This window comes from Gnatocerus cornutus, chromosome 2 (genome assembly GCF_029298725.1).
Source record: "Gnatocerus cornutus isolate USDA-ARS CGAHR chromosome 2, icGnaCorn1.1, whole genome shotgun sequence".
Classification (NCBI taxonomy): domain Eukaryota; kingdom Metazoa; phylum Arthropoda; class Insecta; order Coleoptera; family Tenebrionidae; genus Gnatocerus; species Gnatocerus cornutus.
This window is the reverse complement of record NC_142234.1, coordinates 16863747-16881299: the sequence shown is the minus strand read 5'-3', so window position 1 is coordinate 16881299 and position 17553 is coordinate 16863747. Positions and strand designations below refer to the sequence as shown.

Sequence of the window (17553 nt, the reverse complement as noted above, 5' to 3'; positions counted from 1 at the left end):
TAACTGAGGCGGCTGACAAGACATATTTGGATTTTTTTAGTGGAAGTCATCAGCTAGAAATAGCAAAGAACTAAAGAAAGGGCAAACTATGGATTTAGAGAAAGCAAAAAAATTACCAAAGAAGTAACAAAATAACTCTCATATAAACGATTGTAAATGAAACGCAAGAATCTCAACATATGTATTTTATTTACAGTTCTTCTATTAACAGTAATAAAAAAATTAAAAATCCTAAGTTCCACTTTGATGTATAATAAACATTACAAAAACAGTTTGTATATCAAGGGAGGAGACAGCTTTAAACATTTAAATTCCAGCAACAATGGCGTGACAATGTAATTTTAGTATAAGTAAGCATTTCATACAGTGAATGAAACATCTCATTACAACACCCTACATGTATTTAAACAAACACAATGCGATATATTTTAGTAACTCTTAAAATGTTTTAAAGTGTATAATGAGACAATGGACTTCTTGTTCCCAAAAGCGACATATCCACTATTAGGTGAAAAATTGACTACATTAACATGTCCAAGTTTTGGCTCAAAAGGAGGAAAATTACTAAAAACTGTTCCTGAGCCCACATGGACCATCTTAACTGAATTCTGTACATCAACAGAACTAAGAGCTAGAATTTCAGAAGACGGGTTGAACTTCAGATCTGTTATACCTGTTGTTAAATTCATTATAGTTTTCATGGGTTTGGGATTTTTGTTGTGTAAAACTTCATCAACCATGTAGAGATTAACAACGCCTTGTGCTGAGCCAGCTGCAATAAATTGGTTTGAAGATGAAACAGCTAATGTGGTACCTTGCAGACAGCCTTCATCTGTGAACTTGTGTAAAACTCTGTTCATTCTCACATCCCAAATTGTAACTTCTCCACAATCACCGTGTCCATATAATAAATTTCCCTTAGGGCTGTACGCCAAGGCTGTGACATCAGAGTTTTGTTTTAACATAGAAAGACGTTCCTTGGATGCTGATGCTAATACATGCACCTCTCCCCATTTTCCAGCAGCAGCAATGAAATTAGAGTCAGGTGACACAACAAACTTTTTGAATCTTGTAAGACCTGGAGGTAATGGTATTCTTGTAGACTTAGCAGACATCAAATCATAGCTGTAAAAATGGTTCTGTCTTGACCCTAAAATAGCTTCATTTCCATTTTGAATAAACTTTGCACAAAGAATTGGATAGTTCTGGAATAAAATACTGTGTAACTTGTCATTTTTCCGACCATCAACAGCGTAGAGAGTCGCCGCTCCATTGTAACCAGCCACAAGAGCTACTCTTGATGATGGGTGAAACTCCACTGCATTGATAAATGGCCCCTCATTGTAAGTTTGCCCATTTAAATCCTTCACTTTCTTGAACTCCAGTAAACCTGAGGGAACTTTAGCAGATGATGTTTTCCTGATAAACCCACAGGTGCGTAAAATTTCCTCATCTGAATCAGAGTCATGAGTCTTGCGTTTATCCAACGACGCCCATGACGGTGTTCCCATGACCGCATTGAATTTATGTTCAAGCAATGTCGAATACTTGTTTCGACGATCATTGACGCCTCCAGAGGGTAACTTCCGTCCTTGGGCATCCAGAGCCTGTCCCACTTCAATCCCATCATCATCCTCATCATACCAAGCAGGACTTCGTTCTTTTGTGTCACTATCTGAACTGTCTTCACCAACACCCGAATCAATGTTAGAACAAGAGGCTCCGACTTCTTGTTCAGCTTCTTCGAGACTTTTCAAGAAGCTGGAGGCGCCCCCGAAAAGGATTTTGTTGAGTTGTTCTTCTTCAGCTTGGGCTTGTTCATCAAATGGGCGAAATTTATTCTTAGGGGCGTCGATTTCATATTCTACATCGTTGGTAACTTTTTCGTGACGGCGTTTTCGATTCTGTTTCGGCATTTTCGCGTGAAAATAAAAGAAGTGTGTTAAATTGGAACAACTGTCAAAACTGTCAAAATTGGAGAGGTGTCCTGGGGAGTTTAGGGTGTGATGGTACCACTGCTTTGAAGTTGGAAAAAAATAAATATAAATTGGGAAAAAGGCGATAATTTCAATTGAAACACAATACACGATCTTTGTAATAGCGAAATAAACACAAATTATAATTTTAGTAAAGAGTTTTGGTTTTAAAGGTCAAGTGTGTTTCTACACATCGTCAATAGATGGCAATAGTTTTATTAATGCGCATAAGGTCACTTGATCAAAGTTTCTGTTTTATATTTTATTTTACACCATAACGATTCGTGCTGAGAAATCGCACATTCGAACCATTTTATTACAAACGATATTTGACAAGAATTGACAATTCATAAAGCAATGTGTCCATACAAACAACACAAAATTTCCATGTCATGTAGTGCGCATGTAGAGATAGACAGAATATATCATTGTCTTTCTTTTTGTCACTAATAGCGGTACCTTATAAAACAGAAACTTTGATCTAGTGACCTTAAATGCGCAAGGCTGCGTTCATAAAAATCACTCTGTGTAAAGTTTGTATAAAATGTGACACAAAAGCGTTCATAAATATGCGCAATGCTTTCTGTCACTGGACTTTGAGCGTTCATAAATACCACGCTAAGAACGCACAGGGTGCTTGAAAATCGCTCCGCATGCGCAATGTCTTGGATTTCAAATGCACGTCAAATGTTTGTTGCCATAAATCATTGTTTCTTAACCTTTCAAGTGAGCCGCAACCCTCCGCACCCCGTTGAAAATTGTGCTTAAATTTTTTAGTTTAGAAAAATATATTTTTAAAAATTTTTTTGTTTATTAAAAAAATGTACATTTTATAATATCAACCAGCTTCTCCCGCACCAATGATTTTGGTCAAATTCCTAAATCGAAGAAGAAGCTCGAGATCTATCTACTGGCCAAATTTAAGATTGATCGAACAAATTAGGAAAAATGAGAAAAAATGAAAATGAACTTTCCGAAATTTGATCGGCAATAACTTAAGTTTTGTCTAAAAAAAAAGCGAGATGTCGATATCAGAAGTTTGGCCATAGTTTTAGTCATGAATTTTTGCGAAAATTTGCAAATTTCGACTGTAGAAAAATCAAATTACTATTTCTTATGTAAAAAATCGCGAGAAAAACGATGGTGCAAACCGCATTTCAATATCTAAAATAGTTTCAGAGACATCGAGCACGAATTGTTTTGAACCGTCAAAAATTTGGCCCTCTGGCGATAACTCAAAAATTCAAACGGCCATAACTCAGTTATTTGTTGACGAAAATTCAAAAATTCTCATGTTTTTGGATTCAGCGTGACATTCTGCGTAAAATGAGCCCAAATTTGTTGAGTTTGCCTGATAAATGAACGAGGCATTGGCCAAAAACTGTTTTGAAGACGTCATTTTAGGGTGATTTTTAATCAATGTTTCCAAAATGAAAACGACGTTTAATAGCATTGAATTACACATCAGTCGAAAGAGGAGCTCAAAATATATCTACTGGCCAAATTTGAGATCTATCGGACAAATCGTTTACGAGTTATGGCCAAAAATAAAAAAAATGAAAAATTTTCATCGTTTGAGTCGCAATTTTTTTTCGCGAAAAATCGACTATCGAATTTTGGGCTTTTAAGCACTTTTTCTAACGTAAAATGAGCCGAGAAAAACGATGGCGCAAACCGCATCTCAATATCTCTAATAGTTTCTGAGATATTTAACTTTGAAAATTGGGAAAAATGGGAAAAAAATGAAAATCAACTATCCGAAACTTTGATCGGCCATAACTCAGTTATTTGTTGTCGGATCTGAATTTAAATTCCAGATTTGGAATCTGCGTAAAATTCTGCGTTCGCTGATGTATAATAACTCAAGTTTACTCTAAAAAATAAGCGAGATATCGATATGAGAAATTTGTTATAGTTTTAATCATGAATTTTCGCAAAAATTTGCAAATTTCGACTATTGGAAAATCTAAAAACGATTTCTTATGTAAAAAATCGCGAGAAAAACGATGCCGCAAACCACATTCCAATATCTGTAATAGTTTCCGAGATATCGAGCATGAATTGTTTCGAACCTTCGAAAATTTGACCCTCTGGCGACAACCCAAAATTTCAAACGGCCATAGCTCGGTTATTTATTGACAAATTTTAAAAAATTATCATATTTTTAGATTCAGCGTGAAATTCTGCGTAAAATGAGACCCAAATTTGTTGAGTTTGCTTAATAAATAAATGAGGTATTGGAAAAAAACTGTTTTGAAAACATCATTTTAGGGTGATTTTCAATCAATGTTTTCAAAATAAAAATGACGTTTAATAGCATTGAATTATACATCAGTCGAAAGAGGAGCTCAAAATCTATCTACTGGCCAAATTTGAGATCTATCGGACAAATCGTTTACGAGTTATGGCCAAAAATAAAAAAAATGAAAAATTTTCATCGTTTGAGTCGCAATTTTTTTTCGCGAAAAATCGACTATCGAATTTTGGGCTTTTAAGCACTTTTTCTAACGTAAAATGAGCCGAGAAAAACGATGGCGCAAACCGCATCTCAATATATCTAATAGTTTCCGAGATATTTAACTTTGAAAATTGGGAAAAATGAGAAAAAATGAAAATCAACAATCCGAAACTTTGATCGGCCATAACTCAGTTATTTGTTGTCGGATCTGAATTTAAATCCCAGATTTGGAATCTGCGTAAAATTATGCGTTCACTGATGTATAATAACTCAAGTTTACTCTAAAAAATAAGCGAGATATGAGAAATTTGTTATAGTTTTAATCATGAATTTTCTCGAAAATTTGCAAATTTCGACTATTGAAAAATCTAAAAACGATTTCTTATGTAAAAAATCGCGAAAAAACGATGCCGCAAACCACATTCCAATATCTGTAATAGTTTCCGAGATATCGAGCATAAATTATTTCGAACCTTCGAAAATTTGACCCTCTGGCAACAACCCAAAATTTCAAACGGCTATAGCTCGGTTATTTATTGACAAATTTTAAAAAATTATCATATTTTTAGATTCAGCGTGAAATTCTGCGTAAAATGAGACCCAAATTTGTTGAGTTTGCTTAATAAATAAATGAGGTATTGGAAAAAAACTGTTTTGAAAACATCATTTTAGGGTGATTTTCAATCAATGTTTTCAAAATAAAAATGACGTTTAATAGCATTGAATTATACATCAGTCGAAAGAGGAGCTCAAAATCTATCTACTGGCCAAATTTGAGATCTATAGGACAAATAGTTTGCGAGTTATGGCCAAAAATTAAAAAAAATGAAAAATTTTCATCGTTCAAGTCGCAATTTTTTTTCGCGAAAAATCGACTATCGAATTTTGGGCTTTTAAGCACTTTTTCTAACTAAAAATGAGCCGAGAAAAACGATGGCGCAAACCGCATCTGAATATCTCTAATAGTTTCCGAGATATTTAACTTTGAAAATTGGGAAAAATGAGAAAAAATGAAAATCAACAATCCGAAACTTTGATCGGCCATAACTCAGTTATTTGTTGTCGGATCTGAATTTAAATCCCAGATTTGGAATCTGCGTAAAATTCTGCGTTCACTGATGTATAATAACTCAAGTTTACTCTAAAAAATAAGCGAGATATGAGAAATTTGTTATAGTTTTAATCATGAATTTTCTCGAAAATTTGCAAATTTCGACTATTGAAAAATCTAAAAACGATTTCTTATGTAAAAAATCGCGAAAAAAACGATGCCGCAAACCACATTCCAATATCTGTAATAGTTTCCGAGATATCGAGCATGAATTATTTCGAACCTTCGAAAATTTGACCCTCTGGCGACAACCCAAAATTTCAAACGGCTATAGCTCGGTTATTTATTAACAAATTTTAAAAAATTATCATATTTTTAGATTCAGCGTGAAATTCTGCGTAAAATGAGACCCAAATTTGTTGAGTTTGCTTAATAAATAAATGAGGTATTGGAAAAAAACTGTTTTGAAAACATCATTTTAGGGTGATTTTCAATCAATGTTTTCAAAATAAAAATGACGTTTAATAGCATTGAATTATACATCAGTCGAAAGAGGAGCTCAAAATCTATCTACTGGCCAAATTTGAGATCTATAGGACAAATAGTTTGCGAGTTATGGCCAAAAATTAAAAAAAATGAAAAATTTTCATCGTTCAAGTCGCAATTTTTTTTCGCGAAAAATCGACTATCGAATTTTGGGCTTTTAAGCACTTTTTCTAACTAAAAATGAGCCGAGAAAAACGATGGCGCAAACCGCATCTGAATATCTCTAATAGTTTCCGAGATATTTAACTTTGAAAATTGGGAAAAATGAGAAAAAATGAAAATCAACAATCCGAAACTTTGATCGGCCATAACTCAGTTATTTGTTGTCGGATCTGAATTTAAATCCCAGATTTGGAATCTGCGTAAAATTCTGCGTTCACTGATGTATAATAACTCAAGTTTACTCTAAAAAATAAGCGAGATATGAGAAATTTGTTATAGTTTTAATCATGAATTTTCTCGAAAATTTGCAAATTTCGACTATTGAAAAATCTAAAAACGATTTCTTATGTAAAAAATCGCGAAAAAAACGATGCCGCAAACCACATTCCAATATCTGTAATAGTTTCCGAGATATCGAGCATGAATTATTTCGAACCTTCGAAAATTTGACCCTCTGGCGACAACCCAAAATTTCAAACGGCTATAGCTCGGTTATTTATTAACAAATTTTAAAAAATTATCATATTTTTAGATTCAGCGTGAAATTCTGCGTAAAATGAGACCCAAATTTGTTGAGTTTGCTTAATAAATAAATGAGGTATTGGAAAAAAACTGTTTTGAAAACATCATTTTAGGGTGATTTTCAATCAATGTTTTCAAAATAAAAATGACGTTTAATAGCATTGAATTATACATCAGTCGAAAGAGGAGCTCAAAATCTATCTAGTGGCCAAATTTGAGATCTATAGGACAAATAGTTTGCGAGTTATGGCCAAAAATTAAAAAAAATGAAAATTTTTCATCGTTCGAGTCGCAATTTTTTTTCGCGAAAAATCGACTATTGAATTTTGGGCTTTTAAGCACTTTTTCTAACGTAAAATGAGCCGAGAAAAACGATGGCGCAAACCGCATCTCAATATCTCTAATAGTTTCCGAGATATTTAATTTTGAAAATTGGGAAAAATGAGAAAAAATGAAAATCAACTATCCGAAATTTTGATCGGCCATAACTCAGTTATTTGTTGTCGGATCTGAATTTAAGTCCCAGATTTGGAATCTGCGTAAAATTCTGCGTTCACTGATGTATAATAACTCAAGTTTACTCTAAAAAATAAGCGAGATATCGATATGAGAAATTTGTTATAGTTTTAATCATGAATTTTCGCAAAAATTTGCAAATTTCGACTATTGGAAAATCTAAAAACGATTTCTTATGTAAAAAATCGCGAGAAAAACGATGCCGCAAACCACATTCCAATATCTGTAATAGTTTCCGAGATATCGAGCATGAATTATTTCGAACCTTCGAAAATTTGACCCTCTGGCGACAACCCAAAATTTCAAACGGCCATAGCTCGGTTATTTATTGACAAATTTTAAAAAATTATCATATTTTTAGATTCACCGTGAAATTCTGCGTAAAATGAGACCCAAATTTGTTGAGTTTGCTTAATAAATAAATGAGGTATTGGAAAAAAACTGTTTTGAAAACATCATTTTAGGGTGATTTTCAATCAATGTTTTCAAAATAAAAATGACGTTTAATAGCATTGAATTACACATCAGTCGAAAGAGGAGCTCAAAATCTATCTACTGGCCAAATTTGAGATCTATCGGACAAATCGTTTACGAGTTATGGCCAAAAATAAAAAAAATGAAAAATTTTCATCGTTTGAGTCGCAATTTTTTTTCGCGAAAAATCGACTATCGAATTTTGGGCTTTTAAGCACTTTTTCTAACGTAAAATGAGCCGAGAAAAACGATGGCGCAAACCGCATCTCAATATCTCTAATAGTTTCTGAGATATTTAACTTTGAAAATTGGGAAAAATGAGAAAAAATGAAAATCAACTATCCGAAACTTTGATCGGCCATAACTCAGTTATTTGTTGTCGGATCTGAATTTAAATCCCAGATTTGGGATCTGAGTAAAATTCTGCGTTCACTGATGTATAATAACTCAAGTTTACTCTAAAAAATAAGCGAGATATCGATATGAGAAATTTGTTATAGTTTTAATCATGAATTTTCGCAAAAATTTGCAAATTTCGACTATTGGAAAATCTAAAAACGATTTCTTATGTAAAAAATCGCGAGAAAAACGATGCCGCAAACCACATTCCAATATCTGTAATAGTTTCCGAGATATCGAGCATGAATTATTTCGAACCTTCGAAAATTTGACCCTCTGGCGACAACCCAAAATTTCAAACGGCCATAGCTCGGTTATTTATTGACAAATTTTAAAAAATTATCATATTTTTAGATTCAGCGTGAAATTCTGCGTAAAATGAGACCCAAATTTGTTGAGTTTGCTTAATAAATAAATGAGGTATTAAAAAACTGTTTTGAAAACATCATTTTAGGGTGATTTTCAATCAATGTTTTCAAAATAAAAATGACGTTTAATAGCATTGAATTACACATCAGTCGAAAGAGGAGCTCAAAATCTATCTACTGGCCAAATTTGAGATCTATCGGACAAATCGTTTACGAGTTATGGCCAAAAATAAAAAAAACGAAAAATTTTCATCGTTTGAGTCGCAATTTTTTTTCGCGAAAAATCGACTATCGAATTTTGGGCTTTTAAGCACTTTTTCTAACGTAAAATGAGCCGAGAAAAACGATGGCGCAAACCGCATCTCAATATCTCTAATAGTTTCTGAGATATTTAACTTTGAAAATTGGGAAAAATGAGAAAAAATGAAAATCAACAATCCGAAACTTTGATCGGCCATAACTCAGTTATTTGCTGTCGGATCTGAATTTAAATCCCAGATTTGGAATCTGCGTAAAATTCTGCGTTCACTGATGTATAATAACTCAAGTTTACTCTAAAAAATAAGCGAGATATCGATATGAGAAATTTGTTATAGTTTTAATCATGAATTCTCGCGAAAATTTGCAAATTTTGACTATTGAAAAATCTAAAAACGATTTCTTATGTAAAAAATCGCGAGAAAAACGACGCCGCAAACCGCATTCCAATATCTGTAATAGTTTCCGAGATATCGAGCATGAATTGTTTCGAATCTTCGAAAATTTGACCCTCTGGCGACAACCCAAAATTTCAAACGGCCATAACTCGGTTATTTATTAACAAAGTTTAAAAAATTATCATATTTTTAGATTCAGCGTGAAATTCTGCGTAAAATGAGACCCAAATTTGTTGAGTTTGCTTAATAAATAAATGAGGTATTGGAAAAAAACCGTTTTGAAAACATCATTTTAGGGTGATTTTCAATCAATGTTTTCAAAATAAAAATGACGTTTAATAGCATTGAATTACACATCAGTCGAAAGAGGAGCTCAAAATCTATCTACTGGCCAAATTTGAGATCTATCGGACAAATCGTTTACGAGTTATGGCCAAAAATAAAAAAAATGAAAAATTTTCATCGTTTGAGTCGCAATTTTTTTTCGCGAAAAATCGACTATCGAATTTTGGGCTTTTAAGCACTTTTTCTAACTAAAAATGAGCCGAGAAAAACGATGGCGCAAACCGCATCTCAATATCTCTAATAGTTTCCGAGATATTTAATTTTGAAAATTGGGAAAAATGAGAAAAAATGAAAATCAACTATCCGAAACTTTGATCGGCCATAACTCAGTTATTTGTTGTCGGATCTGAATTTAAGTCCCAGATTTGGAATCTGCGTAAAATTCTGCGTTCACTGATGTATAATAACTCAAGTTTACTCTAAAAAATAAGCGAGATATGAGAAATTTGTTATAGTTTTAATCATGAATTTTCTCGAAAATTTGCAAATTTTGACTATTGAAAAATCTAAAAACGATTTCTTATGTAAAAAATCGCGAGAAAAACGACGCCGCAAACCGCATTCCAATATCTGTAATAGTTTCCGAGATATCGAGCATGAATTGTTTCGAATCTTCGAAAATTTGACCCTCTGGCGACAACCCAAAATTTCAAACGGCCATAACTCGGTTATTTATTAACAAAGTTTAAAAAATTACAATATTTTTAGATTCAGCGTGAAATTCTGCGTAAAATGAGACCCAAATTTGTTGAGTTTGCTTAATAAATAAATGAGGTATTGGAAAAAAACTGTTTTGAAAACATCATTTTAGGGTGATTTTCAATCAATGTTTTCAAAATAAAAATGACGTTTAATAGCATTGAATTATACATCAGTCGAAAGAGGAGCTCAAAATCTATCTACTGGCCAAATTTGAGATCTATAGGACAAATAGTTTGCGAGTTATGGCCAAAAATTAAAAAAAATGAAAAATTTTCATCGTTCGAGTCGCAATTTTTTTTCGCGAAAAATCGACTATCGAATTTTGGGCTTTTAAGCACTTTTTCTAACGTAAAATGAGCCGAGAAAAACGATGGCGCAAACCGCATCTCAATATCTCTAATAGTTTCCGAGATATTTAATTTTGAAAATTGAGAAAAATGAGAAAAAATGAAAATCAACTATCCGAAACTTTGATCGGCCATAACTCAGTTATTTGTTGTCGGATCTGAATTTAAGTCCCAGATTTGGAATCTGCGTAAAATTCTGCGTTCACTGATGTATAATAACTCAAGTTTACTCTAAAAAATAAGCGAGATATGAGAAATTTGTTATAGTTTTAATCATGAATTTTCTCGAAAATTTGCAAATTTCGACTATTGAAAAATCTAAAAACGATTTCTTATGTAAAAAATCGCGAAAAAAACGATGCCGCAAACCACATTCCAATATCTGTAATAGTTTCCGACATATCGAGCATGAATTATTTCGAACCTTCGAAAATTTGACCCTCTGGCGACAACCCAAAATTTCAAACGGCCATAGCTCGGTTATTTATTGACAAATTTTAAAAAATTATCATATTTTTAGATTCAGCGTGAAATTCTGCGTAAAATGTGACCCAAATTTGTTGAGTTTGCTTAATAAATAAATGAGGTATTGGAAAAAAACTGTTTTGAAAACATCATTTTAGGGTGATTTTCAATCAATGTTTTCAAAATAAAAATGACGTTTAATAGCATTGAATTACACATCAGTCGAAAGAGGAGCTCAAAATTTATCTACTGGCCAAATTTGAGATCTATAGGACAAATAGTTTGCGAGTTATGGCCAAAAATTAAAAAAAATGAAAAATTTTCATCGTTCGAGTCGCAATTTTTTTTCGCGAAAAATCGACTATCGAATTTTGGGCTTTTAAGCACTTTTTCTAACATAAAATGAGCCGAGAAAAACGATGGCGCAAACCGCATCTCAATATCTCTAATAGTTTCCGAGATATTTAATTTTGAAAATTGGGAAAAATGAGAAAAAATGAAAATCAACTATCCGAAACTTTGATCGGCCATAACTCAGTTATTTGTTGTCGGATCTGAATTTAAGTCCCAGATTTGGAATCTGCGTAAAATTCTGCGTTCACTGATGTATAATAACTCAAGTTTACTCTAAAAAATAAGCGAGATATGAGAAATTTGTTATAGTTTTAATCATGAATTTTCTCGAAAATTTGCAAATTTTGACTATTGAAAAATCTAAAAACGATTTCTTATGTAAAAAATCGCGAGAAAAACGACGCCGCAAACCGCATTCCAATATCTGTAATAGTTTCCGAGATATCGAGCATGAATTGTTTCGAATCTTCGAAAATTTGACCCTCTGGCGACAACCCAAAATTTCAAACGGCCATAACTCGGTTATTTATTAACAAAGTTTAAAAAATTACAATATTTTTAGATTCAGCGTGAAATTCTGCGTAAAATGAGACCCAAATTTGTTGAGTTTGCTTAATAAATAAATGAGGTATTGGAAAAAAACTGTTTTGAAATAGTATATTAAAACACCGAGTTTCATAAGGCAATTTTTTAGGCACGAATCCAAGTTTATAAAACGAGCGGCAAAGCCGCGAGTTTTATAATGGATGAGTGCCTAAATGGCCTTATGAACGAGGTTTTTATATTATTTTTCCTAATTTGTTCTTGTAACACAGCTATTTTCGCTATTTTCCGATTCGTTTTCAGTGCTAGAATATCCATTTCGATACGGAATGTTAGAATAGCATTGTTTCCATAGCAACTTGGGAATGTTTAAGATACAAATTAGGAAAACATCATTTAAGGGTGATTTTCAATCAATGTTTTCAAAATAAAAATGACGTTTAATAGCATTGAATTATACATCAGTCGAAAGAGGAGCTCAAAATCTATCTACTGGCCAAATTTGAGATCTATAGGACAAATAGTTTGCGAGTTATGGCCAAAAATTAAAAAAAATGAAAAATTTTCATCGTTCGAGTCGCAATTTTTTTTCGCGAAAAATCGACTATCGAATTTTGGGCTTTTAAGCACTTTTTCTAACTAAAAATGAGCCGAGAAAAACGATGGCGCAAACCGCATCTCAATATCTCTAATAGTTTCCGAGATATTTAACTTTGAAAATTGGGAAAAATGAGAAAAAATGAAAATCAACAATCCGAAACTTTGATCGGCCATAACTCAGTTATTTGTTGTCGGATCTGAATTTAAATCCCAGATTTGGAATCTGCGTAAAATTCTGCGTTCACTGATGTATAATAACTCAAGTTTACTCTAAAAAATAAGCGAGATATGAGAAATTTGTTATAGTTTTAATCATGAATTTTCTCGAAAATTTGCAAATTTCGACTATTGAAAAATCTAAAAACGATTTCTTATGTAAAAAATCGCGAGAAAAACGACGCCGCAAACCGCATTCCAATATCTGTAATTGTTTCCGAGATATCGAGCATGAATTGTTTCGAATCTTCGAAAATTTGACCCTCTGGCGACAACCCAAAATTTCAAACGGCCATAACTCGGTTATTTATTAACAAAGTTTAAAAAATTATCATATTTTTAGATTCAGCGTGAAATTCTGCGTAAAATGAGACCCAAATTTGTTGAGTTTGCTTAATAAATAAATGAGGTATTGGAAAAAAACTGTTTTGAAAACATCATTTTAGGGTGATTTTCAATCAATGTTTTCAAAATAAAAATGACGTTCAATAGCATTGAATTATACATCAGTCGAAAGAGGAGCTCAAAATCTATCTACTGGCCAAATTTGAGATCTATAGGACAAATAGTTTGCGAGTTATGGCCAAAAATTAAAAAAAATGAAAAATTTTCATCGTTCGAGTCGCAATTTTTTTTCGCGAAAAATCGACTATCGAATTTTGGGCTTTTAAGCACTTTTTCTAACGTAAAATGAGCCGAGAAAAACGATGGCGCAAACCGCATCTCAATATCTCTAATAGTTTCCGAGATATTTAATTTTGAAAATTGAGAAAAATGAGAAAAAATGAAAATCAACTATCCGAAACTTTGATCGGCCATAACTCAGTTATTTGTTGTCGGATCTGAATTTAAGTCCCAGATTTGGAATCTGCGTAAAATTCTGCGTTCACTGATGTATAATAACTCAAGTTTACTCTAAAAAATAAGCGAGATATGAGAAATTTGTTATAGTTTTAATCATGAATTTTCTCGAAAATTTGCAAATTTCGACTATTGAAAAATCTAAAAACGATTTCTTATGTAAAAAATCGCGAAAAAAACGATGCCGCAAACCACATTCCAATATCTGTAATAGTTTCCGAGATATCGAGCATGAATTATTTCGAACCTTCGAAAATTTGACCCTCTGGCGACAACCCAAAATTTCAAACGGCCATAGCTCGGTTATTTATTGACAAATTTTAAAAAATTATCATATTTTTAGATTCAGCGTGAAATTCTGCGTAAAATGAGACCCAAATTTGTTGAGTTTGCTTAATAAATAAATGAGGTATTGGAAAAAAACTGTTTTGAAAACATCATTTTAGGGTGATTTTCAATCAATGTTTTCAAAATAAAAATGACGTTCAATAGCATTGAATTATACATCAGTCGAAAGAGGAGCTCAAAATCTATCTACTGGCCAAATTTGAGATCTATAGGACAAATAGTTTGCGAGTTATGGCCAAAAATTAAAAAAAATGAAAAATTTTCATCGTTCGAGTCGCAATTTTTTTTCGCGAAAAATCGACTATCGAATTTTGGGCTTTTAAGCACTTTTTCTAACGTAAAATGAGCCGAGAAAAACGATGGCGCAAACCGCATCTCAATATCTCTAATAGTTTCCGAGATATTTAATTTTGAAAATTGAGAAAAATGAGAAAAAATGAAAATCAACTATCCGAAACTTTGATCGGCCATAACTCAGTTATTTGTTGTCGGATCTGAATTTAAGTCCCAGATTTGGAATCTGCGTAAAATTCTGCGTTCACTGATGTATAATAACTCAAGTTTACTCTAAAAAATAAGCGAGATATGAGAAATTTGTTATAGTTTTAATCATGAATTTTCTCGAAAATTTGCAAATTTCGACTATTGAAAAATCTAAAAACGATTTCTTATGTAAAAAATCGCGAAAAAAACGATGCCGCAAACCACATTCCAATATCTGTAATAGTTTCCGAGATATCGAGCATGAATTATTTCGAACCTTCGAAAATTTGACCCTCTGGCGACAACCCAAAATTTCAAACGGCCATAGCTCGGTTATTTATTGACAAATTTTAAAAAATTATCATATTTTTAGATTCAGCGTGAAATTCTGCGTAAAATGAGACCCAAATTTGTTGAGTTTGCTTAATAAATAAATGAGGTATTGGAAAAAAACTGTTTTGAAAACATCATTTTAGGGTGATTTTCAATCAATGTTTTCAAAATAAAAATGACGTTTAATAGCATTGAATTACACATCAGTCGAAAGAGGAGCTCAAAATCTATCTACTGGCCAAATTTGAGATCTATCGGACAAATCGTTTACGAGTTATGGCCAAAAATAAAAAAAATGAAAAATTTTCATCGTTTGAGTCGCAATTTTTTTTCGCGAAAAATCGACTATCGAATTTTGGGCTTTTAAGCACTTTTTCTAACGTAAAATGAGCCGAGAAAAACGATGGCGCAAACCGCATCTCAATATCTCTAATAGTTTCTGAGATATTTAACTTTGAAAATTGGGAAAAATGAGAAAAAATGAAAATCAACTATCCGAAACTTTGATCGGCCATAACTCAGTTATTTGTTGTCGGATCTGAATTTAAATCCCAGATTTGGAATCTGCGTAAAATTCTGCGTTCACTGATGTATAATAACTCAAGTTTACTCTAAAAAATAAGCGAGATATGAGAAATTTGTTATAGTTTTAATCATGAATTTTCTCGAAAATTTGCAAATTTCGACTATTGAAAAATCTAAAAACGATTTCTTATGTAAAAAATCGCGAAAAAAACGATGCCGCAAACCACATTCCAATATCTGTAATAGTTTCCGAGATATCGAGCATGAATTATTTCGAACCTTCGAAAATTTGACCCTCTGGCGACAACCCAAAATTTCAAACGGCCATAGCTCGGTTATTTATTGACAAATTTTAAAAAATTATCATATTTTTAGATTCAGCGTGAAATTCTGCGTAAAATGAGACCCAAATTTGTTGAGTTTGCTTAATAAATAAATGAGGTATTGGAAAAAAACTGTTTTGAAAACATCATTTTAGGGTGATTTTCAATCAATGTTTTCAAAATAAAAATGACGTTTAATAGCATTGAATTACACATCAGTCGAAAGAGGAGCTCAAAATCTATCTACTGGCCAAATTTGAGATCTATCGGACAAATCGTTTACGAGTTATGGCCAAAAATAAAAAAAATGAAAAATTTTCATCGTTTGAGTCGCAATTTTTTTTCGCGAAAAATCGACTATCGAATTTTGGGCTTTTAAGCACTTTTTCTAACGTAAAATGAGCCGAGAAAAACGATGGCGCAAACCGCATCTCAATATCTCTAATAGTTTCCGAGATATTTAATTTTGAAAATTGAGAAAAATGAGAAAAAATGAAAATCAACTATCCGAAACTTTGATCGGCCATAACTCAGTTATTTGTTGTCGGATCTGAATTTAAGTCCCAGATTTGGAATCTGCGTAAAATTCTGCGTTCACTGATGTATAATAACTCAAGTTTACTCTAAAAAATAAGCGAGATATGAGAAATTTGTTATAGTTTTAATCATGAATTTTCTCGAAAATTTGCAAATTTCGACTATTGAAAAATCTAAAAACGATTTCTTATGTAAAAAATCGCGAAAAAAACGATGCCGCAAACCACATTCCAATATCTGTAATAGTTTCCGAGATATCGAGCATGAATTATTTCGAACCTTCGAAAATTTGACCCTCTGGCGACAACCCAAAATTTCAAACGGCCATAGCTCGGTTATTTATTGACAAATTTTAAAAAATTATCATATTTTTAGATTCAGCGTGAAATTCTGCGTAAAATGTGACCCAAATTTGTTGAGTTTGCTTAATAAATAAATGAGGTATTGGAAAAAAACTGTTTTGAAAACATCATTTTAGGGTGATTTTCAATCAATGTTTTCAAAATAAAAATGACGTTTAATAGCATTGAATTACACATCAGTCGAAAGAGGAGCTCAAAATCTATCTACTGGCCAAATTTGAGATCTATCGGACAAATCGTTTACGAGTTATGGCCAAAAATAAAAAAAATGAAAAATTTTCATCGTTTGAGTCGCAATTTTTTTTCGCGAAAAATCGACTATCGAATTTTGGGCTTTTAAGCACTTTTTCTAACGTAAAATGAGCCGAGAAAAACGATGGCGCAAACCGCATCTCAATATCTCTAATAGTTTCTGAGATATTTAACTTTGAAAATTGGGAAAAATGAGAAAAAATGAAAATCAACTATCCGAAACTTTGATCGGCCATAACTCAGTTATTTGTTGTCGGATCTGAATTTAAATCCCAGATTTGGAATCTGCGTAAAATTCTGCGTTCACTGATGTATAATAACTCAAGTTTACTCTAAAAAATAAGCGGGATATCGATATGAGAAATTTGTTATAGTTTTAATCATGAATTTTCTCGAAAATTTGCAAATTTTGACTATTGAAAAATCTAAAAACGATTTCTTATGTAAAAAATCGCGAGAAAAACGACGCCGCAAACCGCATTCCAATATCTGTAATAGTTTCCGAGATATCGAGCATGAATTGTTTCGAATCTTCGAAAATTTGACCCTCTGGCGACAACCCAAAATTTCAAACGGCCATAACTCGGTTATTTATTAACAAAGTTTAAAAAATTATCATATTTTTAGATTCAGCGTGAAATTCTGCGTAAAATGAGACCCAAATTTGTTGAGTTTGCTTAATAAATAAATGAGGTATTGGAAAAAAACTGTTTTGAAAACATCATTTTAGGGTGATTTTCAATCAATGTTTTCAAAATAAAAATGACGTTTAATAGCATTGAATTATACATCAGTCGAAAGAGGAGCTCAAAATCTATCTACTGGCCAA

At 32.4% G+C, this 17553-nt stretch overlaps 1 protein-coding gene across 1 annotated transcript; it reads right to left on the bottom strand.

Annotated features, from left to right (window-relative positions):
• Window positions 1-170: 170 nt before the first annotated feature.
• On the bottom strand, window positions 171-2148 carry wcd (U3 small nucleolar RNA-associated protein 18 homolog wicked). The gene has a single exon (XM_088030754.1). It carries the CDS (start codon window positions 1914-1916, stop codon window positions 429-431), a length of 1488 nt encoding a protein of 495 aa, XP_087886880.1. The 5' UTR covers window positions 1917-2148; the 3' UTR covers window positions 171-428.
• Window positions 2149-17553: the final 15405 nt, after the last annotated feature.